The 19121-nt window shown below is 38.4% G+C and overlaps 2 protein-coding genes across 3 annotated transcripts in view; both read right to left on the bottom strand.

Moving 5' to 3' along the window:
- Nucleotides 1–10922, bottom strand: part of LOC117477340 (enhancer of mRNA-decapping protein 3-like) — a 46036-nt gene extending 35114 nt beyond the window's left edge. Inside the window, exons 1-3 of one of the 2 annotated variants that reach the window (XM_034124022.1) lie at nucleotides 10855–10922; nucleotides 7339–7580; nucleotides 6040–6230 (exon numbers count right to left, since the gene is read on the bottom strand). In XM_034124022.1, coding sequence (XP_033979913.1) covers nucleotides 6040–6230; nucleotides 7339–7502 — 355 coding nt within the window. In that variant the 5' untranslated portion in view covers nucleotides 7503–7580; nucleotides 10855–10922. The remainder of the gene's footprint in view (nucleotides 1–6039; nucleotides 6231–7338; nucleotides 7581–10854) is intronic. The other variant, XM_034124023.1, reaches the window with a different exon arrangement.
- Nucleotides 10923–13170: 2248 nt separating this feature from the next.
- Nucleotides 13171–18745, bottom strand: LOC117477335 (cytochrome P450 1A1). Its single transcript, XM_034124016.1, has 7 exons — nucleotides 18605–18745; nucleotides 16670–17559; nucleotides 16265–16391; nucleotides 15460–15549; nucleotides 14809–14932; nucleotides 14416–14502; nucleotides 13171–14201 (listed from the first exon to the last, which is right to left on the bottom strand). The coding sequence occupies exons 2-7, from the start codon at nucleotides 17507–17509 to the stop codon at nucleotides 13907–13909; spliced, it is 1563 nt and encodes a 520-aa protein (XP_033979907.1). The 5' UTR covers nucleotides 17510–17559; nucleotides 18605–18745; the 3' UTR covers nucleotides 13171–13906.
- Between the last annotated feature and the right edge of the window lie 376 nt (nucleotides 18746–19121).

The raw sequence follows: 19121 nt of genomic DNA, 5'->3' as shown, positions 1-19121 counted from the left end.
GGAGAGGACTCTTTAAAGTAGAGACACTACATACTGATATACACCTGAACATCAGCAGGAGAGGACTCTTTAAAGTAGAGACACTACATACTGATATACACCTGAACATCAGCAGGAGAGGACTCTTTAAAGTAGAGACACTACATACTAATATACACCTGAACATCAGCAGGAGAGGACTCTTTAAAGTAGAGACACTACATACTGATATACACCTGGACATCAGCAGGAGAGGACTCTTTAAAGTAGAGACACTACATACTGATATACACCTGGACATCAGCAGGAGAGGACTCTTTAAAGTAGAGACACTACATACTGATATACACCTGAACATCAGCAGGAGAGGACTCTTTAAAGTAGAGACACTACATACTGATATACACCTGGACATCAGCAGGAGAGGACTCTTTAAAGTAGAGACACTACATACTGATATACACCTGAACATCAGCAGGAGAGGACTCTTTAAAGTAGAGACACTACATACTGATATACACCTGAACATCAGCAGGAGAGGACTCTTTAAAGTAGAGACACTACATACTAATATACACCTGAACATCAGCAGGAGAGGACTCTTTAAAGTAGAGACTCTACATACTGATATACACCTGGACATCAGCAGGAGAGGACTCTTTAAAGTAGAGACACTACATACTGATATACACCTGGACATCAGCAGGAGAGGACTCTTTAAAGTAGAGACACTACATACTGATATACACCTGAACATCAGCAGGAGAGGACTCTTTAAAGTAGAGACACTACATACTGATATACACCTGAACATCAGCAGGAGAGGACTCTTTAAAGTAGAGACACTACATACTAATATACACCTGGACATCAGCAGGAGAGGACTCTTTAAAGTAGAGACACTACATACTGATATACACCTGAACATCAGCAGGAGAGGACTCTTTAAAGTAGAGACACTACATACTGATATACACCTGGACATCAGCAGGAGAGGACTCTTTAAAGTAGAGACACTACATACTGATATACACCTGAACATCAGCAGGAGAGGACTCTTTAAAGTAGAGACACTACATACTGATATACACCTGAACATCAGCAGGAGAGGACTCTTTAAAGTAGAGACACTACATACTAATATACACCTGAACATCAGCAGGAGAGGACTCTTTAAAAGTAGAGACACTACATACTGATATACACCTGAACATCAGCAGGAGAGGACTCTTTAAAGTAGAGACTCTACATACTGATATACACCTGAACATCAGCAGGAGAGGACTCTTTAAAGTAGAGACACTACATACTGATATACACCTGAACATCAGCAGGAGAGGACTCTTTAAAGTAGAGTCACTACATACTGATATACACCTGAACATCAGCAGGAGAGGACTCTTTAAAGTAGAGACACTACATACTGATATACACCTGAACATCAGCAGGAGAGGACTCTTTAAAGTAGAGACACTACATACTGATATACACCTGAACATCAGCAGGAGAGGACTCTTTAAAGTAGAGACACTACATACTGATATACACCTGAACATCAGCAGGAGAGGACTCTTTAAAGTAGAGACACTACATACTGATATACACCTGAACATCAGCAGGAGAGGACTCTTTAAAGTAGAGACACAGCAGTCGATGATCTCTATTACTTATCATTTCTAAATTGTGAAGCCCTAACACTTTACTCTGTGGTTAATAGTGGAAGTCAGTAATAATACAATAAAAGTGTGAATATGTGGCATTAAAACACCCCAAGCCCTTTTCCCAGATATATAGAGGATTTAAAAGAAACGTGAAGCAGGGGTTTATGGGAAAAAGCTGCAGACAATTTCCCCTTCATATACAGATGCTGTTTATGGGAACAGTTTTCATAAGGGCAGAGTTAGAGGTCCTCTTCCAAAAAAAGCTCTTTTAATGAGACGCGTTTGGGTCTGATGGTTTTCTGAATCATTCACAAAAAAAACACTTTCTAGAATTCCCATCCTACTCTCCCAGAAAGATAAATGGCAGATATTCAGAGAAGCATTTCTGGAATCTTGAATAAGTGTCGGCCAAAACTGACTTCATCTCTCTTTTGCCAAAAGTAGAGTACAAATACTTCCTTACTGTACTTAAATACATTTTTCTGGTATCAGTACTTTACTCCACAACTTATTTTTCTGACTACTTTTTACTTTGACTTCTTACATTTTGAACTCAAATACCTGTACTTTCTACTTCTTACATTTTGAACCCAAATACCTGTACTTTCTACTTCTTACATTTTGAACCCAAATACCTGTACTTTCTACTTCTTACATTTTGAACCCAAATACCTGTACTTTCTACTTCTTACATTTTGAACCCAAATACCTGTACTTTCTACTTCTTACATGTTGAACACAAATACCTGTACTTTCTACTTCTTACATGTTGAACACAAATACCTGTACTTTCTACTTCTTACATGTTGAACACAAATACCTGTACTTTCTACTTCTTACATGTTGAACACAAATACCTGTACTTTCTACTTCTTACATTTTGAACACAAATACCTGTACTTTCTACTTCTTACATTTTGAACACAAATACCTGTACTTTCTACTTCTTACATGTTGAACACAAATACCTGTACTTTCTACTTCTTACATGTTGAACACAAATACCTGTACTTTCTACTTCTTACATGTTGAACACAAATACCTGTACTTTCTACTTCTTACATGTTGAACACAAGTACCTGTACTTTCTACTTCTTACATTTTGAACCCAAATACCTGTACTTTCTACTTCTTACATTTTGAACCCAAATACCTGTACTTTCTACTTCTTACATTTTGAACACAAATACCTGTACTTTCTACTTCTTACATGTTGAACACAAATACCTGTACTTTCTACTTCTTACATGTTGAACACAAATACCTGTACTTTCTACTTCTTACATGTTGAACACAAATACCTGTACTTTCTACTTCTTACATTTTGAACACTAATACCTGTACTTTCTACTTCTTACATGTTGAACACAAATACCAGTACTTTCTACTTCTTACATGTTGAACCCAAATACCTGTACTTTCTACTTCTTACATGTTGAACCCAAATACCTGTACTTTCTACTTCTTACATGTTGAACCCAAATACCTGTACTTTCTACTTCTTACATTTTGAACACAAATACCTGTACTTTCTACTTCTTACATGTTGAACCCAAATATCTGTACTTTCTACTTCTTACATGTTGAACACAAATACCTGTACTTTCTACTTCTTACATGTTGAACACAAATACCTGTACTTTCTACATGTTGAACCCAAATACCTGTACTTTCTACTTCTTACATGTTGAACCCAAATACCTGTACTTTCCACTTCTTACATGTTGAACACAAATACCTGTACTTTCTACTTCTTACATGTTGAACCCAAATACCTGTACTTTCTACTTCTTACATGTTGAACCCAAATACCTGTACTTTCTACTTCTTACATGTTGAACCCAAATACCTGTACTTTCTACTTCTTACACTTTGAACACAAATACCTGTACTTTCTACTTCTTACATGTTGAACACAAATACCTGTACTTTCTACTTCTTACATGTTGAACCCAAATACCTGTACTTTCTACTTCTTCCATGTTGAACACAAATACCTGTACTTTCTACTTCTTACATGTTGAACACAAATACCTGTACTTTCTACTTCTTACACTTTGAACACAAATACCTGTACTTTCTACTTCTAACATGTTGAACACAAATACCTGTACTTTCTACTTCTAACATGTTGAACACAAATACCTGTACTTTCCACTTCTTACATGTTGAACACAAATACCTGTACTTTCTACTTCTTACATGTTGAACCCAAATACCTGTACTTTCTACTTCTTACATGTTGAACCCAAATACCTGTACTTTCTACTTCTTACATGTTGAACACAAATACCTGTACTTTCTACTTCTTACATGTTGAACACAAATACCTGTACTTTCTACTTCTTACATGTTGAACACAAATACCTGTACTTTCTACTTCTTACATGTTGAACACAAATACCTGTACTTTCTACTTCTTACATGTTGAACACAAATACCTGTACTTTCTACTTCTTACATGTTGAACACAAATACCTGTACTTTCTACTTCTTACATGTTGAACACAAATACCTGTACTTTCTTCTTCTCACATTTCCCAAACAGGCTGGTTCCTTTAGTTTGAATGTGTGTTTGGTGGCGTGATCATTATTATTTAGAGTCATTGCGTGCCTATTGATTTGAACACGATCCGTGTATCCATCATTTCCTGGTCTTCTCTAAAGAAGAGGGACCAATGAAAACGTTGTCATGTTGCCGTTGTTCAGCATGGAAACATTCATTAGCTAACAATGACATTATTGTTCTATTCATATAAAGGGAGGTCAGGTACTCTTTAAAACAGCTGCTAGTTATGGGTACTTTTTACTGAAGTACATTTCAAAGCCCTCTTTACTTTTACTTGAGTAAAGAAGTTTAGTCAGTACTTCTACTTTTACCAGAGTATTTTTAAACACGAGTATCTGTACTTCTACTTGAGTAAAGGATGCGTGTACTCTTGCCCTCTCTGATTGCGTGTGAAAGAAACCGCCCAGGACACTTTTCCCCCGTGCAATTTGGGCATTAGCTCTCCGAACACCCGCCTGAGAGCGAGAGATTAAAATAAAAACGTCAAAAGTAAACATTTCTTTCCACAATTGATATCGCTCGGAGCACTCTGGGACAAATTGGCTTCCTGTCGGGGGGAGGTGTTTCCTGTGTGAGGGAAAGAGAGGACAAGAGGGCACGAAAAGCTTTGCATAACCTCCTCTTTAGGAGAGAGGGAGGGAGGGAATGTTTATTGATCTTAGTCACACACATATTGTAAAGAGGAACTTTGGTACAAGCCTTTAGCACGCTATGGGAATCTGAAGGGGGGGTTTGCTCCCACTTCACTTCTGGATAAGAACTGTCAGAGGTGGGAGGAGTACTCGGATATTATACTTGAGTAAAAGTAGAAGTACTCGGATATTATACTTGAGTAAAAGTAGAAGTATTCAGATTTTGTACTTGAGTAAAAGTAGAAGTATTCAGATCTTGTACTTGAGTAAAAGTAGAAGTACTCGGATATTATACTTGAGTAAAAGTAGAAGTACTCAGATCTTGTACTTGAGTAAAAGTAGAAGTACTCGGATATTATACTTGAGTAAAAGTAGAAGTACTCAGATCTTGTACTTGAGTAAAAGTAGAAGTATTCAGATCTTGTACTTGAGTAAAAGTAGAAGTACTCGGATATTATACTTGAGTAAAAGTAGAAGTACTCAGATCTTGTACTTGAGTAAAAGTAGAAGTACTCGGATATTATACTTGAGTAAAAGTAGAAGTACTCAGATCTTGTACTTGAGTAAAAGTAGAAGTATTCAGATCTTGTACTTGAGTAAAAGTAGAAGTACTCGGATATTATACTTGAGTAAAAGTAGAAGTACTCAGATCTTGTACTTGAGTTAAAGTAGAAGTACTCAGATCTTGTACTTGAGTAAAAGTAGAAGTACTCAGATCTTGTACTTGAGTAAAAGTAGAAGTACTCAGAACTTTTACTTCAGTAAAAGTAGAAGTACTCAGATCTTGTACTTGAGTAAAAGTAGAAGTACTCGGATATTATACTTGAGTAAAAGTAGAAGTACTCGGATCTTGTACTTGAGTAAAAGTAGAAGTATTCAGATATTATACTTGAGTAAAAGTAGAAGTACTCAGATCTTGTACTTGACTAAAAGTAGAAGTACTCAGATCTTGTACTTGAGTAAAAGTAGAAGTATTCAGATCTTGTACTTGAGTAAAAGTAGAAGTATTCAGATATTATACTTGAGTAAAAGTAGAAGTACTCAGATCTTGTACTTGACTAAAAGTAGAAGTACTCAGATCTTGTACTTGAGTAAAAGTAGAAGTATTCAGATCTTGTACTTGAGTAAAAGTAGAAGTACTCAGATCTTGTACTTGAGTAAAAGTAGAAGTACCAGAGTGTAGGTTGATGTAACCCACCTCTGCGTACGATGGTGATGGGAGCCGTGCTGTTTGTCCCCTGATGATGAAGATGAGGATGAAGAGGGTCTCTTTGTCCCTGACGTTCTGCAGGGACGAGGCTCGGTTCTGCTGCAGAACCCGGATCAGAACTGGGCTCAGTGACGGTTCTCTGGAAGTCCAGGATCTTCAGCTCCTTTATATCCCTGGCACTAAAAGAGACAAAAAGGAAAACAGGTCTGAAAATAGTGAAAACGATCCGTGACAGTTTCTCAAAGACCAAAGTGATGTCTTTCCAAAACCAGAAGATATTCACTTTACTATGAAGGGAAGGGAATCATTCTGTATGAAGATGTATGAGATTATAGCATGAAAGGTTCCTTTGATGTTCACTCAATTTAGAGAATAGTTCCTGATGTGTTTTCGGAGAATCGACTGATAGTCAAAAATACACACAGATAGAAAATGCTATTATTGATATTGCAGGTGTCCTCTCACCCAGGTAGATGCAGGGGATGGGGAACAACAAGAAAGGGTCATAAAGATGAAATAAGAAATCTCACATGAAATAAAACGGATCACTTTTAGTCAGAAGTTTCCACTAAATCTCATGAAGCAATGCGGTCTCCATTTGAACTTGTGTTAAAGCTCTTTGTGAAATGTATTTCTGTGAAAGGGGCTATACTAAATAAATAAACGTATTATAAATGCATTTGATTATTCTAATTGATTCATTTTTTTAATTATTATTATTTATTTTCTTGTCAGTTATTTTATTTTGTTTTTTGCTACTTGGTTGGTTACGTTTGAGTAAGTAACCAACCAAGCATATATTATGCATGGATCGCCAACTCATTTGTACACGTCTCATTCACTCATTGTTAGTATCTGTATGTGTGGATGTTGTTATTTGAATTTGTAACAAAATTGAAAAACTCAATAAAAATATTGTTACCATTTTTTTTTTTTAAAGACTGGACTCACTGAGAGCTCAAACTGCACCAAGAAATCAACAAGACTCTAGATACTTTGGTTCTTAGTTGACAACCCCAGGGGTAAAACATTCAGACACGGCCTGTGGGGATCAATGGATGGAGAAGGTACATTTCAATTTAAAGGGATACCAGTTTAATTTACATAAAGGGCAGCAACTAACAATTACTTCTGGAAATAGCATTATGGTAAAACGGTGGAGAGAGGATGAAATGCAAACATCTGGACAGTCGTAGAGCCTTCACCATTGTCTCAGGTGTATTTATTAGATCTATGCATTTCATGTTGAAGTGTAATTAGGGAGAGTGTGTCCCTGGTCTCTCTCACCTGAAGGTGACCTCTGGGAGGGAACACCTGACCCCGTTGTGAAAGGGAAGCTTCAGAGAGATGGTCTGGTTGCTGTGATCCACGGAGGAAACGGATCCCTGATAAACTCCTAACGTCAGGCCGCAGTTTATCGACACGACGCTCTCCAACCAGTCTGTGGCCATGCTGCTCGCTGAGGGTAGAACGTGAGGAGAAACGACGCGTCCGTTAGTTTCTGCTGCTTCGAGCACGGCTGCGTGATCCTAAATGCCAAGTGAAATAGTTGGTGATTTGTGAGAGACTTATCAATTTGACAAGTAATCATTGCAGCTCTAAATTAAAGCATTAAGAGGATTTAGGCCTAAAACATTAAAGTATTTATTGTTTGTAAACGTGTATTGCCTAAATGCAGCTCTTATCATCTGGCTTCTCTGCCATGGAGAACTGAACTAAACTCCATTAAATAATCTGCTAGATTCGTATTTTTCTAACCTTTAAAAAAAAAGAAAAATGTCATCAATCCTTATTTATTCAGGATAAATAAGTATTCCCATTGGCTGATGCAAAATGGCACCAAATATTTAAAAGGTACTTAGTTGCTGTACGCCACTGCTAAGTAGATTTAATCAACTACTCAGAATCCTTTTATTAGTCCCACGGAGGGGAAATGTGCGTAGTTACAGCAGGAAGAAGAGCCACAGACAGCTTAATGTTACATATGTTAAATATGGAACATGCATTAAAAAAAAGTGCTAAGTTATGATATAATAAAAAATAAAAAGTTACATAATTTAAAAAAATACACATCCTGTAACAGTTCTTAGGATTTAGCAGCCAGGTATATATTACAGTTATTAACGGCATTTATATATTGCACATATTGCACATAGTTTGTACTTAACTACTGTACTTAAGTACCATTTTGAGGTACTTGTACTTTACTTGAGAATGTATATGTAATGTTACTTTATACTTCTACTCCACTATATTTATCAAACAGCTTTTACATAGTGGAGTAACTCTTTAAGTCACAAAAGAGTCAAATATTGAACTAAAAGTCAATCACAACTGTGTTTGTCTACAGCAGTAAAATACAACAATATCATCCAGAGTGTCACATATATAAATATAATTAAATACACACATAAAGGCACAATGAGTACTTTTACTTTATATACTTGAAGTACATGCAGGACTTTTACTCATACGTACTTTTAGTCAAGTAAAGCCTCTGTACAGCTTATTATGGGATGTTCATGTGTGTGCCCGCCCAGCTTTAGCTAACGTTGTTTTAAAGGGCCCATGTCATGGCCATTTCCACTGATCATAATTACATTGTTGAGGTATACTAAAATAGATTTATACTGTGCAATTTTCCAAACTCACATTGGTTTCGCATACAGCATCTCTGTCAAGCATGTGTATTCAGCAGTATTCACTTTCTCCACTAAACGACTCGTTGGAGCTCTTGCCCCCCCCTCCCTGTGAGCCTAGTGTGCTCCGATTGGTCAGCTCGGCCACTCGTTCTGATTAGTCAACCACCAGAGAGGCTGCGCCCATGTCTAACAGTGCCTTGTCTTTTGCCTTGAAAATGTCTTTTCCCGGCTGCTCTCAGCGTAACATCAGTCTTATCATGGCGTCGGCACAGCCGTATATTTTATATACATATATATTTTTAACTGTTGTTATAGAAGAGTGTGACGGCCCCAGGGCCTTTGTCTTACGATGGGGTGGAGCTGAAGAGGCTAATCAGCACGATCACGGACACCTCCGGACACTACGGCCCCAGTCTCTCTCCAAAGCGGCTGCAGGAAGACTAACTCTGCGATCCTCTCAACCATCTCTGCATTTACCACAATAAATGTGCCGTGGTTTTGTAAACTCGTGTATGTCTCCTTGTCTTTGTGGCCTACGAGCCGCTCATAACAAAGAGTAAGTTATTTTTACCCGTTATAAACTACTACTGTTTGATGAGAAATCAAATCATGGTTTGCTATATATGAATTCAGGGAAGAAAGGATAGGCCTACTAAGTATTTCCATTAAACTTTATTTTTAGAAATGTACAAAATGAACATAAATATACATATATACACGGTATATCATCCATTCCTCCTCCTCGCAGGCAGCACAGTCGGTGCGGTGCCTTTTAGCACGACGCCTCAGTAGTAGTAGAAGTGCCTTTTAGCACGTCATGGATTGTCCGCCAGGATCTGGCTGGACGAAATCAAATGCAAATCACAAAATATTAGAGAAACTTAGTTGTTTTAGATTCGTTAGTAGTAGTTGTGTAATGAACAGCTTGCCTGCTAATATGCTAACCTAGCTTTGTTTACCTTGGTAGCTAACACGATATGAACGTTAGCTTGGAGGAAAGGCAACTATAATGCAGTGTAATAAAACTACTATGAACAAAAGCTAGTGGTTCATATTAGGCTAGCAATAACGTGTTTATAATTGCAATCGTATACGGGTATTCTGCTACCATACAATGTAACTTGCATGAATACATTGTTTTGCGCTAGCATACAGCTAGCCTCGTTAGCTACATGCAGTATATGTACGGTCACAATGTACGGTAAATCACAGTACAGTATACTGTATGAGTATTCCGTGTGTGTGAATGCAGACATTCTCCTGCTATGAGATACATGTATGCAAGGCCATCTGCTGATATTAGAGTTGATATATGGAAACTCTAGCAACTTAGTTAGCACAGTTAGCACTGTGTCAATGGCTTAGCAGTCCAACACAGTTTACACATTTAAACAGTCTTGTTTGATAAATACACAAATAACAATGCAAACTTACAGGTTGTATACCCAGATCTTCCCCTGCTCCAAACGGTCCAAACAAGCTGTGCATATCCGGCCTCAAACTGGGCAATGTTTTGGAAGCTTTCGTCTGTGAAATGCCGGTTCTTCGAACCTCTGGAGGAGGAACACGCCGCTGCTGGTGTGGCCATAGCTCTTCGGGATTGGTCCATTTCGTTCCGGGTACCGCATGACATCAGGCGGTACCCGGAAGAATCAAATGGGCAGTGACGTATCTCCAACGAGGCGTTTTGGGGAGGTATTTTCTGTGTTAGAGTTTTACTCGCTACAGGGTGTACTTTGAGGGTTTTGACTCTGCACACCGTTTACATGCATAAAAACCTTCATAACACACAAGGGGACGGGTAATAACCGGAAAAGCATGACATGGGAGCTTTAAAGAGTTTAATGTGTGTCTTGGACCTGACTAAAGTATCATTGATTATTAAAAACGTGACGGTGAAATAAATGACATAAATAACATCCATATGAGGTCAGAGTTCAGAGAAGTGACCTGTAATGTAAACATGTAATTAAAATAACATGTTGGAAGATAAACAAACAGCAACGTGTGTTTACTGCTAGCATCACAGTTAGCATTAGCTTCGCGTCTCTTCCTCCGGTTTGCTTTTAATCTAAAGCAACGTCTTTTGAATTCGTATCAAAGGCTTGACTTTGTTTCAAGGTTCAAACTGAGGATATCCAGTGGATAATGGATTAAATACCTTGTCGATAAAACTGTAGCGAAGAGTCAAGAAAAGCCACAGAAGCTACAGCTGTTGTTCGTGTTGATTTCCGGTTTGAGACGCTACGTCACTTCCTTTATCTCCCACGTGGGTTTGTTGTGATTTTTTTATTAAATCATAAAACGATTATTTTTGAAGCCTTTCCTTAGTTTTTCTCCTCTCAAGTCACTTATTTAGGGTAAAAAGTGTTTCAGAAATTATGGTTTTTTATTTTATCCCCTGAAACCTTCAACTGCGTAAAATCAGAGGTGGGAAGTAACTAAGTACATTTCACTTTTAACTTTGTTTGTTTGTTTGTAGCCTTTATTTATCCAGGTTAAAAATCCCATTGAGATCAACGATCTCTTTTACAAGGGAGACCTGCGGTACATTGAGTTACACATATAAAAACAAACAGAAAACAAAAAGGACATCACAACATAATTACAGGGGTATACATTAGCATCTATTTACAGTGACAGGTATCCAATAATATTTCATCCAGTCGTGCTTTAAAATGATGCAAGGGAATCAAAATGCTGAGTTTCAATATTTTTTGCATAGTGTTCCAAGCTAGAGGAGCAGACTTTACTCAAAATTGTACTCAAGTACTGTACTTAAGTACACGTTTGAGGTACTTGTACTTCACTTGAGTATTGAAATGTTATGCTACTGTGTACTTTTCCTCCACTACATGTATTTAATACCTTTAGTTACTTCACAGATGTGGATGAATGATGTGAAATCTAATCAAGTGTTAAATCACACTTTAGTTCCACCTGGAGTAAATCCACAAGCTACCCTGCAGTATACAAAGTCATTCAAACTAGCTGCACCTTTACCAGCTTTGAGAACACTTTCATGATCAATCATTATAAAACATATCATATATATTATTCTGAAATGGACCAATCTGCACAATGACTACTTTTACTGTCGCTACTTTCACTATATTTTGATGATAATACTTTTATACTTTTACTTGAGGAACATTTTGAATGCAGGACTTTTACTGTAACAGAGTATTCCTACACTCTGGTACTTCTACTTTTACTAAAGTACAAGATCTGAGTACTTCTACTATTACTCAAGTACAAGATCTGAGTACTTCTACTTTAACTCAAGTACAAGATCTGAGTACTTCTACTTTTACTGAAGTACAAGATCTGAGTACTTCTACTTTAACTCAAGTACAAGATCTGAGTACTTCTACTTTTACTGAAGTACAAGATCTGAGTACTTCTACTTTAACTCAAGTACAAGATCTGAGTACTTCTACTTTTACTCAAGTACAAGATCTGAGTACTTCTACTTTTACTGAAGAACAAGATCTGATTACTTCTACTTTTACTCAAGTACAAGATCTGAGTACTTCTACTTTTACTCAAGTAAAAGACCTGAGTACTTCTACTTTTACTCAAGTACAAGATCTGAGTACTTCTACTTTTACTGAAGTACAATATCTGAGTACTTCTACTTTTACTCAAGTACAAGATCTGAGTACTTCTACTTTTACTCAAGTACAACATCTGAGTACTTCTACTTTGACTCAAGTACAAGATCTGAGTACTTCTACTTTGACTCAAGTACAATATCTGAGTACTTCTACTTTTACTCAAGTACAAGATCTGAGTACTTCTACTTTTACTCAAGTACAAGATCTGAATACTTCTACTTTTACTCAAGTACAATATCTGAGTACTTCTACTTTTACTCAAGTACAAGACCTGAGTACTTCTACTTTTACTCAAGTACAGGATCTGAGTACTTCTACTTTTACTCAAGAACAAGATCTGAGTACTTCTACTTTTACTCAAGTACAGGATCTGAGTACTTCTACTTTTACTCAAGTACAAGATCTGAGTACTTCTACTTTTACTCAAGTACAAGATCTGAATACTTCTACTTTTACTCAAGTACAATACCTGAGTACTTCTACTTTTACTCAAGTACAAGATCTGAGTACTTCTACTTTTACTCAAGTACAATATCTGAGTACTTCTACTTTTACTCAAGTACAAGACCTGAGTACTTCTACTTTTACTCAAGTACAGGATCTGAGTACTTCTACTTTTACTCAAGAACAAGATCTGAGTACTTCTACTTTTACTCAAGAACAAGATCTGAGTACTTCTACTTTTACTCAAGTACAGGATCTTTGCTTACTGTATATATGTGCAGCTATAGTTGACCTGTTTATTGCTCAAAACGTTGTTATTCTCAGACATGAATTCACTTTTCTTCACATTAGTAACTGCTATCTTTATACATATAAAATAGTTTTCTTTTTAAATAAAGCAAACAATAGGAACAAGATCATTCTTACAACATATTTTATTTGCGTGGCTGATTAAAGGATGCTCCGATCCAATGCCCTTACATGTGATACAATCATCGATGCATTAGAGATACAAATACAAAAAACGGTCTACTGATATATTCCAAAAGAACTCTTTTGGCTTTCTTAAAGATGCAGAGCGAAAACTTTTCTCACCTCAAAAATATACAAACGCTAGGCATATAAAAATGTCTTTAAAAAAAAATACAAATAGCTTGATATACACACAAATAATCACATTTTGGGATACAGATATAGCTTCAGTGTCTTAAATCCACATTATAATGGGAAATAATTAGCTTACACGTTTAAATGGTATCACAAGGTTCTATCATTTCAGTTCAGAGTCCTGTGAGAGAAGGAAAGAATTTAGGTTGCAACCGCCTACATGATAATGCCTCAGTAAAACCTGCTCGTCCCAAACTAAGCAGAGGTTCACAACTTCTTAATAATGCAGTTTATTTAATGCACAGCACATCCACGCAGCTCCTTATTCTTCTTCGAGGCACCAACAATGTGCAGGAACCAAAAACATGATATGTTCATCTCTGACAATCTGCAAAAAGCACATTTCACTTTAATGCCATTAGCTCTGTAGATGAAACATCTAGTACATTCTGAGAACGCCTCTTCTCTCCATGCCTGCTGCTCTGACCCTTTGCAGTGTTTGAGTCCACTTCAATTGAGTCGTAAATTGCACAGATATGAGTATCTTCACTCCTCGTTCGTCCTCATCGTGGCCCTCAGGTGGCAGCGTTTGTGTTTCATGGTGAGTCCGTATTCGGGGGTCATGTCCGGCGTTTGCCCCGGCATGGCGTGGAAGTGCAGTTTCTGGACGATGATCGCCAAGAAGAGGTACACTTCGTTTCTGGCGATGACCTCTCCGATGCAGCGCCTCTTCCCCATGCCGAACACCATCACTTTCTCTCCTTCCTGCTTGTTCACCTCGCTGCCGTCAGAGGACAGGAAACGATCCGGAACGAAGGAAGACGGGTCTTTCCACAGCTCACTGAGATACAGATAAAGGAGAAAATAAATACATCGTATGGACTGTTGGAAAAGCCTTAGACTATCATTTCAAACCATTTCACTGTAAATGTTGTTCAAATGACAACAAAGACTTTGGATGTTGAACTTGCTAGTTGCACGGAGCAGCTCCTAGGTGTGAGGGTCAGTCATTTTCAATTGTTTTAATACATGTATTCAGAAACAAGGGAACTCACGGGTCTTGATTGATCTGCCACTGATTGATAAACACACAAGTGTCTTTGGGAATGTAGTATCCATTCAGAGACGTGTCTTTAGTGGTGCTGAAAGAGAAAGAGAAATGGTGTTATTGTGCATTCACTCCTTACTTGAGGAACATTTTGAATGCAGGACTTTTACTGAAACAGAGTATTCCTACACTCAAGTACAATATCTGAGTACTTCTACTTTGACTAAAGTACAAGATCTGAGTACTTCTACTTTGACTCAAGTACAATATCTGAGTACTTCTACTTTTACTCAAGTACAATATCTGAGTACTTCTACTTTTACTCAAGTACAAGATCTGAGTACTTCTACTTTTACTCAAGTACAAGATCAAGTACACCTCTAAAAGAGCAGGGACTCACCAGTGAGGGATGGTGAACGGCAGGAAGGAAGAATGGCGGAAAATCTCCAGGATGAAAGCCTCCAGAAAGGGAAGGTGGGGTCTGTCGGAGAGAACAGGGGTGCGATCCAGACCCACTTTGTCCTCTGGAAAACAAAAAATCATTGACTTTTAGTTCAGGACGAGAGTTGAGGGTAAAGTCAAGTCACGTTCTTTGAGAGGGGCAAAAACGTGCTTTCCTACATCACTTGTTTTACCACTAAAGAAGGCAAGAAGGAAAACTGGAATATGGTTCATGTTGTGTTTTTATATTTTTTATTATTTGCCCTTCTTGTTTCAAGATTCAAGTTTCAAGTCTTTTATTGTCATGTGTTCATAACTACAGTTTAGATATGACAATTCAGATCTGAGGTCACAGGCTCCTCCAACAGAGCAACTCAATAAAACAGATACAATAGAATATAGTAGAAATAGTGCAGAATAGTCTATACAGTAATTGGAATATTGATATATATATAAGTTGCAGATGAATGTTATGGATGTTCTTTCAAAAGTTCAGGTGTTTAACGATCTTATGGCCCGTGGGATGAAACTGTTTGTGTGTTTGCCTTGGGTCCCTTGAAAGGCGCTAAACAAATGTGATCTATTATTATTATTATGATGATGTACTTACTCAGCTCTTGATACAGCCTCTCCTGTATCTCGGGGTAAGCCACCAGGTACATCACGGACCAGGACAGAGCCGTGGAGATGGTATCAAAACCTGGAAGAGAAACATCTGTAAGGACACTTTGCAGAGGTGGGAAGTATTGGAGTACAAATACTTTGTTACTGTACTTAAGTACATGTTTCTGGTATCAGTACTTTACTCCACTACTTATTTTTCTGACTACTTTTTACTTTGACTTCTTACATTTTGAACACAAATACCTGTACTTTCTACTTCTTACATGTTGAACACAAATACCTGTACTTTCTACTTCTCACATTTCCCAAACAGGCTGGTTCCTTTAGTTTGAATGTGTGTTTGGTGGCGTGATCATTATTATTTAGAGTCATTGCGTGCCTATTGATTTGAACACGATCCGTGTATCCATCATTTCCTGGTCTTCTCTAAAGAAGAGGGACCAATGAAAACGTTGTCATGTTGCCGTTGTTCAGCATGGAAACATTCATTAGCTAACAATGACATTATTGTTCTATTAATATAAAGGGAGGTCAGGTACTCTTTAAAACAGCTGCTAGTTATGGGTACTTTTTACTGAAGTACATTTCAAAGCCCTCTTTACTTTGACTTGAGTAAAGAAGTTTAGTCAGTACTTCTACTTTTACCAGAGTATTTTTAAACACAAGTATCTGTACTTCTACTTGAGTACAGGATGTGTGTACTTTCACCATCTCTCTGATGTTTGTAGTCTTTAAAGTGGAGCAATCTCTTCTAATAAGAAACCTTCAACATGCAGAGAAGTAAAACCCACCGGCTCCAAACAGGTCGTTAACGATTCCTACGATCTTCTCGTCTGACATCTGGATGTTTGAGTTCTCGTCCAGCTTCCTGTCCTCGCAGTGATCGATGAGGGAGTCTGTGATGTCACGAATGTTATCCTGGAGGAAGACGATACAAAGAATCTCAATCAATTGTTTCAAATAAAACATGGAAACGTGGTTTTCATGTATAAGACAAGACAAGATGGAACTTTATTCATCCCCTTGGGAAAGTGTAGGCGTTAATAGCAGCACTAGGGTCAGAGTTAAAAACAGGATTCACATTTTAAAGATAAAATATAAAAAATGTAAATAATAAAGTAACTATTAAAACAAGATATCACAGTAAAAGGTTGTGCATTTGTACGAACATGCTAAATATATGTACATAAGTGTACCTTGTCGTAAGTGGTGTAATGCTCGGTGACGATCTTCTGAATGAACGCGTTGAATCGGGCGTTGATCCTCATGAAATTCTTCATCGTGGTGCTCGGCAGGAACCTCAGAGCGGGGATAAAGTCCCCGGGGTTTCCGCTGCCCACCACCCGTCCGAACTCATCGCTGAGGTTCACCAAACTCAGCAGCTCATCGTCGTCGTGGTTGTATCTCCGTCCGAAGCACATCCCGCAGATCACGTTGGCGACGGAAACTACGATGTGTCGGAAAGGATCGAAGCGGCCGTCCGCCTGCATGACGGTGTTCAGCTGTTTGATCAGATGCTCGCCCTCTTTGCAGATGTGTTCCTCCAGCATGCACGAGTACTCTGGGGTCGTTCCTTCAAGCGTGGAGAAAGATCTCAGAGCACTGTACGCTAGTTTCCTTCGGGCACGCCAAACTCCAGCTTGATCCGTACTGAACGCAAGACTCTTTCCGTCGTTTATGAGCCGGAAGCTGGGCAAATCTGGTCTTCCAGCGAAATCATCCCCTTGTTTGATGAGAGCCTGGCGAATGGTGTCGCTTCCACTCAGAACGACGACGGGTCGCATCCCGATCTGGATCTGGAACACGTCTCCGTAGCGTTTGCTCATGGCCGTGAGACTCAGATAAGGTCGGCTTCCCACTTCCAGAACATTCCCGATTATCGGTAGAGGTTTTGGGCCGGGAAGACGACGAAGACCCTCGGGGATCTTGTCGTTGAAACATTTGAGGATCAAGTAGGCCAGACATATCGTCACCATGGCAACCAGACTCTCAGAAACAGACACCGCTCCAATTACTGGGAGATTCATTAGCACCATGATGAAGACTCTCTATTTTCTTTCTTTGTTTCTTCTGGCGTCTGCACAACCTGGACATGAGAAAGAATCAGAGTCAGAATACTTTGATTCATCCCACAGAGAGGACCTTTACACGTGTTACAGCAGAACAGAGCCAAAGACAGCTTAATGTTAACTAAGAAGCATGCATACAAAGAATATTAAAGACACAAAAATGTAAGAAAATTACACAATTTACAAAATACAGTTACTTTGGGGTTAAGTGTCTCAGGGACACAACGACATGCTGACTGCAGTGGGGTTTGAACCTGTGCCCCCCTGATCCGAACACCAACGCACTAACCCACTGCGCCACACGCCTCCAAGCATGATTTATGTAATTGATTGTTTGTGCAGGTTATCTTATTTTCTCCATTATCTGCATTTTCAGCCAGGTAGATATTGCACAGTAATTAACGGCATTTATATATTGCACATAGTTGGTATTTAACAACAAGGGGGAGGGGCATCAGAGGAGAGAAGTTAGGGAGGAGGAGAAGTATTGTGCAACATGTTGACTACATGAAGTTTAACAGCACCTGAAGACAGCACACGGCATGTGTTTGGTATTAATTGTTCTCTTTAGATGCACAAAAACACTTTTTGCAATCTTATGCAAAAGTAGTTATCTATGTAAATCGTACTACAATATGACTCATTGAATGCTTATACGTAAAATCAAAACAATAATAAGCATGTGTGATGTTTTAATTGTTCTCTTGAGCTGCACAAAAACACTTTTTGCAATCTTATGCAAAAGTAGTTACCCATGTAAATCGTTTTACTTAATATCAAATATGACTCATTGAATGCTTATACATACAACCAAACAATAATAAGCATGTGTTTGGTATTAATTGTTCTCTTGAGCTGCACAAAATCACCGTTTGCAACCTAGTTATCTACATTAATCTTGTTACTTAATGCTTACACATGCAACCACATATTAAAACAATAATAAGCATGTTAAAGCTGCAACTACAAAGTCCAAATGTATATTTATTAACAGCCACGCTTGCAGAATAATCTCCGCGCGCTCACTCTGAAATCTGCCGTCTCGTGCATAAATGAACTCACCTTAGTGAAGCGGGAACAGCGGAACAACTCTCGGATCCGAGGAAGACTTGTCAAGATTGTAAAGGAAAATATCTTTTAGAAGAGTTCAGTCCGAGTTTACTCTCTTCATATCCCAAAACAGAGGCATGGGCTCGTGCTTTATAGCGCGCTCCGCAGCTCCATTGGCTCCTGGATCGTGACGTAATCTGTCTCTCTCTCTCTCTCTGTTTGGCATGAATGAAGTTTAGTACAGAGAAAAGGTGTGTGTGTGTGTGTGTGTGTGTGTGTGCGTGTGTGTGTGTGTGTGCGTGTGTGTGTGTGTGTGTGTGTGTGTGTGTGTGTGTGTGGTGTTGCTGTGCGTGACTCTGCGAGATTACAGATAGTTTGGAACTTCGTGTCAATAAAGACATGCTGGAATATTGCTCAGAAACCTTTGCATGACTTTGTTTGATGAGTGGGTTTTGTATGGATAGCTAACACGCAATAACAATCAAAGGCACGTCTTATTTCCGCCCCTATGGACCCGTCTCTATACTTT

This window comes from Trematomus bernacchii, unplaced genomic scaffold, assembly GCF_902827165.1.
Source record: "Trematomus bernacchii unplaced genomic scaffold, fTreBer1.1, whole genome shotgun sequence".
NCBI classification, from domain to species: domain Eukaryota; kingdom Metazoa; phylum Chordata; class Actinopteri; order Perciformes; family Nototheniidae; genus Trematomus; species Trematomus bernacchii.
The sequence above is the reverse complement of the archived record's forward strand: the minus strand, read 5'-3'. Positions and strand labels throughout refer to the sequence as shown.

What these genes read in the sequence shown, in the direction of transcription:
- LOC117477335 (XM_034124016.1), bottom strand. Translation starts at nt 17,509, where the DNA reads ATGGTGCTAATGAATCTCCCAGTAATTGGAGCGGTGTCTGTTTCTGAG. An exon ending in ATTACACCACTTACGACAAG is followed by an intron (nt 16,392 to 16,669) that starts GTACACTTATGT and finishes GTCTTCCTCCAG; the next exon opens with GATAACATTCGTGACATCAC. An exon ending in TAACGACCTGTTTGGAGCCG is followed by an intron (nt 15,550 to 16,264) that starts GTGGGTTTTACT and finishes TTTCTCTTCCAG; the next exon opens with GTTTTGATACCATCTCCACG.